General features: G+C 46.8%; 1 protein-coding gene across 5 annotated transcripts in view; it reads left to right on the plus strand.

The window, feature by feature from the left end:
- The window catches only part of colq (collagen-like tail subunit (single strand of homotrimer) of asymmetric acetylcholinesterase), a 116,146-nt gene that overhangs the window by 49,227 nt on the left and 60,919 nt on the right, over positions 1 to 6,000 (plus strand). For all 5 annotated transcript variants that reach the window (XM_043689504.1, XM_043689507.1, XM_043689506.1 and 2 more), the window contains one exon: positions 4,449 to 4,520. In XM_043689504.1, coding sequence (XP_043545439.1) covers positions 4,449 to 4,520 — 72 coding nt within the window. The remainder of the gene's footprint in view (positions 1 to 4,448; positions 4,521 to 6,000) is intronic.

The following is a 6,000-nucleotide window of genomic DNA, read 5'->3' on the forward strand; positions in this document are numbered from 1 at the left end:
ATTGATGCCCTGGGGTTGGAGGGTCCCGAGGTGGAAGATGAGGCATTCTTCCTCCAGGCGCAGGTGGGAAGGGAATGGCGATAGAGGAGGCCCAAGGCCCTCCAGCACATCTCATCCACTTCCCGCACCACTGCGCTTGAACCACACTCCTCCAACCGCAACAACGACAGGACGCCCCCGGTTCTCACCTTCCATCCCGTCAACCTCCGCATACATTGCATCATCCTCCGCCATTTCCACCACCTACAAATGGACCCCACCACCAGAGATATATTTTCCTCCACACCTCTATCCGCTTTCCATAAAGACCATTCCCTCCGTGACTACCTCGTCTGTTCCACGCACCCCCCCCCCCAACAATCCACTCTCCCCTTCCAGCACCTTCCCCTGTCACCTCAGGAATTGCAAAACCTGTGCCCAAACCTCCTCCCTCACCTCCGTCCAAAGCCTTAAAGGAGCCTTCCACATCCATCAAAGTTCCACCTGCACTTCCACACATGTCATTTGCTGTATCCGTTGCTCCCGATGCGGTCTCCTCTACATTGTGAAGACAGGACACCTACTCGCAGAGTGCTTCAGAGACCATCAGCCAGCACCACAGCCCCATGGCCAAACACTTCAACTCCCCCTTCCACTCCGCCGAGGACATGCAGGTCCTGGGCCTCCTCCACTTCCTTACCACCTGAAGCCTGGAGGACAAATGCCTCATCTTCTGCCTCAGGACCCTCCAAGCCCATAGTATCAATGTTGATTTTGCCAGTTTCCTCATTTCCCCTCCCCTCACCTTATTCCAGTTCCAACCTTCCAGCTCAGCACTGTCCTCAGGACCTGTCCCATATCTCTCCACCTCCCCACATTCCTGATGAAGGGCTTTTGCCCGAACTGTCAATTCTCTTGCTCCTCGGATGCCTGACCTCCTGTGCTTTTCCAGCACCACACTCTCGATACATATATCCCCCAGCCAGGGGTCTGGGCATATGAGGGCAGACACTGACAGGTCTGGTTGAAAGGGTGGGCCACAGTCATGCTGTCACTTCCATTTGCAGAAAGAAAGAGGGGCTGGGGGAAATGGGGGTGATAGATAGGCAGTTGCAGGCATATGTACAAGGTGATGACCTGGAGATGTGTGAAGTCTGTGGTGTTGACAGAATGGCATCTAGAAAGGAGGGGCTGATGGTGGATGCCTCAGCAAAGTGTGAACACCAAGGCTGAAAGTCACTGGCAAATAAAAATCCACTCACTGTCGCTGCAATCGTGATGAACATGGACAGAACACAATGTTGTGGAGAGAGGCCGCAGAGGGTCTTGCAGTGGCTAGGGTAAGTGAATCAATTTGTAAGGGAGGGGCCTGTATCTACAACCAGCCATTGGGCACTCACATGGAAACAACATTGGCCTGAACACGTGATACCTTAGCGACAGAGGCATGTAGGGTCCACACACTCCCTGGCCATGCTACTGCATTGATCATCAGTGTGTTACACCTCCCTGTTACTACTGTTACTATTATTACTGTCCTTCATTCTAGACTCCTGTGTACACTGCCAACCAAACTGTGGGCAATGATGAGGAGGTGGGTGAATAAGATGGCAGACTGAGCCAATGCCATGCACACACATTATTACCCAGCTCCCACATTGATATATTTAGTGCTCATCATATAGCCCCAACCAGTGTGCCTCGTTAATACCCAAAGTGTGATACTGCCAGGGTACAAAGGAGCATTTAGAGCCAACAGAGACATGACCACATGAACATAAAACACAAATAAAATTGAAACGAAACATTTACGTAGCATTGTGTGTGAAGCGATGTGTAGAAGGCAAACTGCTTATATAACATTGCCAGCAATTGTACCCACATGCCATTGGTCTTGCTTTGCCTTCCCTCGATCCCACCTGCTCTGTAGATGAGTTGGAGGGATCCTGCTGTGAATGTTTGGTCAGGAAGACCCCGGTGAGGCTGGAGAAGTTGTGTGTGGGGGGTGCTGGAGTTTGGACAGGTCAGACATGCCAAAGATCTTCTTGCCCAAGGAAAGTTAATCTCCTCGTCTGGAATGACCAACGGCTGGGGCAGGGGTGGGAGGGCTTAGCAGCATGGAGGTGGAGGGCCTGGTCACCTCCACAGAGATTGGAGACTATCGGGGGGCCCTCCTTGTCCAGCTGGATGCCTCGTGACATTGCCAAGTTACTGGGGAGGGGTGCACCTGGATTAGTGTCAAGGCTTCGACCTCCCCCTTTTGCCCCAATATTGGTCCTGAGGATGAGTGAATGGGCTGGTGGCATGCAGGTACTATTGACTCTCCAGGGTTCCCTGAGGGTGGCAGCTGCCAACCTATCCATGAGCCAGACGGTGGCAGGACTGGCTGCATTGCTCCAGCTCCTCCGCGCTGAGGACCCATGTCTCCTGGGTGTCTGCCTATTGCTGCTCTTCCCTGTGCTACTGGACACGCAGGGCCTAGTCCTGCTCGGGTCTGAGCAGGTACCTGCTCTCTGACAGCGCTCCAACTAGCAGCAGTCTACAAGACGGACCTTCCAATGTGTTTGTCTCTCGGGAGGTCGAGGACATTTCCTCTATGGGAGACAGGCTGTTTCTTGGGAGCACGAATCCACCTCTAAGACACAAAAGGCAGAAGGCGCAATGGCCACTGGTTAGTATGGTGGGTGACGCCTGGTTAATGTGTCCATTGCAGGGGCTGACAAATGTTACTTACTCAGGCATGAGAATATTGATGTTGCCACATCCCATCAAGAGCAGTCCCTGTCCATTCTGCTAGAGCGAGTATCTTTTCCTCAGAGGGGGTCAGGACACAGATACCCAGCACCCCACCACCCTGTCCTAATGCCACTCTGCCCTATTGTGGGATGTCTTCTTCTTAATGGCATAAAGTGATTGAATGAATAAGATGCAAGTTAGTGGTATGGGAGGATGAGGAGGGGGTTACCAGAGTGAGTAAGGGAAGATGTTACATGTAAAGGTAAAAACATGCTTTATTCCTGATGAAGGGCTTTTGCCCGAAATGTCGATTTTTGCCTGTCCTCGGATGCTGCCTGAATTGCTGTGCTCTTCCAGCACCACTAATCCAGAAGATGTTACATGTAACAGAGGGATTGTAGAGCATGAAGGTTGATGGGAGGTGAGGGCAGAGAGTAGAGTTTTACCTGGTAAAGCTGAGAAGGATATTGACCTACCTGCACTGCTGCTCAGTGCTTCTCAGTCCGGAAATGGCACTCACTTGGGCGGCAATCTCCACCCAGGCTGGCATGGACTGGCAGACATGGCCACTCCTGCCGGTCCTTTCTAAAGAGGATTCATCTCATCTCAACCATCCCTTCTACAAGGGACGTCCAGGTCCATCTCGGAGAAATGTGGCACCATTCTCTGCCATCTCTCCTGACTCCTTCCACAGCCAGGCAGCACAACTTTCAGATGCCAACCGTCCTATAGGTGCCACTTGGGCTCTGGAAGATGGCGTAGCTGCATGCTGGCCTTAGGGAAGATCCCCGATACCTGATGAAGGGCTTTTGCTGTTTCTCGGATGCTGCCTGACCTGCTGTGCTTTCTCAGCACCAGTCTAATCTAGACTCTGATTTCCAGCATCTGCAGTCCTCACTTTTGCCTTAGGAAAGGTCTCCGCTGAGCGATGAGTTGCTCCGGGAATGGCACGTGGTAAGGTGGGGCAGAAATCAGACATGATTCTCACCGGGAGGGCTGAAATGGTAACTAATGTGGCGAGCTTGGCAAGATACAGCAATAAAACTCGCTCAGCCCCGGGACAAAAATCACTTCACAGAACTCAGTACAACTGCCACTTTACTAAAAGAAAAGCATTTCTTTTAAAAAAAAGAGTTTCTAGGAACCAGCCTTGTGGCTTTGTCTGCACCCTTTTCAGTGTTGAATAACTTCCATGTGTTTTAATGATCAAAACTGGACACAATATTCAAAATATTTTAGATTTTTTTTAGATTAGATTACATTACAGTGTAATGTACATATAATTTGATGGAACATGATATGGTTTTACCATGAGATTTCCTAACATATGTTTGTTTGAATTAGCAGTATGGTTCTGTGTTCTGTTTACCTCACAGCTAACGGGCATGAATTGCTGACTTTTTACAACAATATCACACTTGGCATAATGGGGCTTTTATGGTACAATGGTAATGTTGCTACATCTGGACAAGGTGGCCCAGGTCAAATCCCACCTGCCCCAGAGGTGTGTCATAATATGTCTGAATAGGTTGGTTACAAATATTTTCACTTAGTTTGATGCATTCTCTGCTTAGTAACACAAAATGCTCACACAATCAATTCTTAACTATTGATAATTCAAAGTTCATTCAAAGTGGATGATGCGCACTCACAGCTTTTTGCATGACATTTTTTTTCCTTGACTCTGTTTCAAATACAGAAATCTGACTAATTATTTAACATTTCTCTTGAAGGGGAGAACAGGGTTACCAGGCCCCTATGGACTGCCAGGGCCAGCAGGCTCCCCAGGACCAATTGGGCCCAAGGTAAGAGGCGTTCATTTTCCACACTCTCAGTTTCATTTATCACAGACATAGAGTGTCTTCTTTTAAAACATATCCAACTGCTTCCAGTTTATGAATGCCAGACAGAATGTTGAGATTACCTTTATCATAGAAACTTAGAAAATGGGAGCAGAATTAGGCCATTTGGTCCATTGACCCTGCCGCAACATTCAATGCGATCATGGCTGATCCTGTGTTTTAACACCATACTCCCTCTTTGTCCCTACACCCTTTGGTGGCTTTAGTGTCTAGTAATCTATTTGCTACTTCAATAGTAAATCCCATAAATGAATTAAGTAATGGCCAATAACAAAAAATATTGCTTAGCTAATATATAGAACTTCAATGTCTTTTTAGCAAACTGCTGACTTCAAAATAAATTTTGGACTGTGTGGGAACTTGTTTGAAGTTTAATGTTTAATTAGTGAAGTGTTTCAGTGCTCTGATCCATTAGTGGTCAAAGGCACTGCAACACAATTACATTGACACTTTTCAAATGCATTCTGCTGCTTAAACCTAGGGTGGAAATGATAGAAACCCTGACCATCATTTTTCAATCCTCTCTGCGATGGGCAAGGTGCCAGAACATTTGGAGTGTTATGTAAAAGAAGGGGCGAAGGATAATTGGAGGTCAATCAGCCCAGTCTCATCAATGGACAAACTATTGGTTAACTTCTGAGGGATAGAATCAATCATCCTTTAGAAAGACATGATTAATCGAGAACAGGAATGGTTTTGTCTAGTTAAATTGACTGAAATATTTTGAGGAGGTAACAAGGAGGATTGTTGAGAATAGCCCGTGATGTACTCTATATGAATTTGAACAAGGCTCTTCATGAGGATTAATTAGAAAAGTGAAAACCTACAGAATCCAAGGAAAAGTGATAATTTGGATCCAAAATTGCCTCAGGAAAGGAAATAAAAAATAATGATTACTGGATGTTTCTTTGACGGGAAGGCTCCTTTCCAGTGGGATTCCCAGGATACAGAATGAAATATCTTGATTTTCAATATTATATATTAATGATTCAATCTTAAGTATAAGGATGTGATTAAGAGTTTTCAGATGGTTTAAAAATTAGTCATGTCATCTGTAGACTTCCAAGGAAATATCAATGGACTTGTCAGGTCAATAGAGATGTCTGAAATGGGAGAAATGAAAGGTATTGCATTTACGAGGGCCATGAAGCTAGGAAACACATATAGTAAATACGAGAATGCTGAGAAATGTGCAGAGACCTTAGAGTACTACTCCATAGATTCCTGATGGTAGCCAAACAAGCAGATAAAATGGTACACATGAAATGTAGTGGACAGCGAAGAGGATTACCTCAGATTACAACAGGATCTGGACCAGATGGGCCAATGGGCTGAGAAGTGGCAGATGGAGTTTAATTCAGATAAATGCGAGGTGCTGCATTTGGGAAAGCAAATCTTAGCAGGACTTATACACTTAATGGTA

The sequence above is a fragment of the Chiloscyllium plagiosum genome, chromosome 5 (assembly GCF_004010195.1).
Source record: "Chiloscyllium plagiosum isolate BGI_BamShark_2017 chromosome 5, ASM401019v2, whole genome shotgun sequence".
NCBI classification, from domain to species: domain Eukaryota; kingdom Metazoa; phylum Chordata; class Chondrichthyes; order Orectolobiformes; family Hemiscylliidae; genus Chiloscyllium; species Chiloscyllium plagiosum.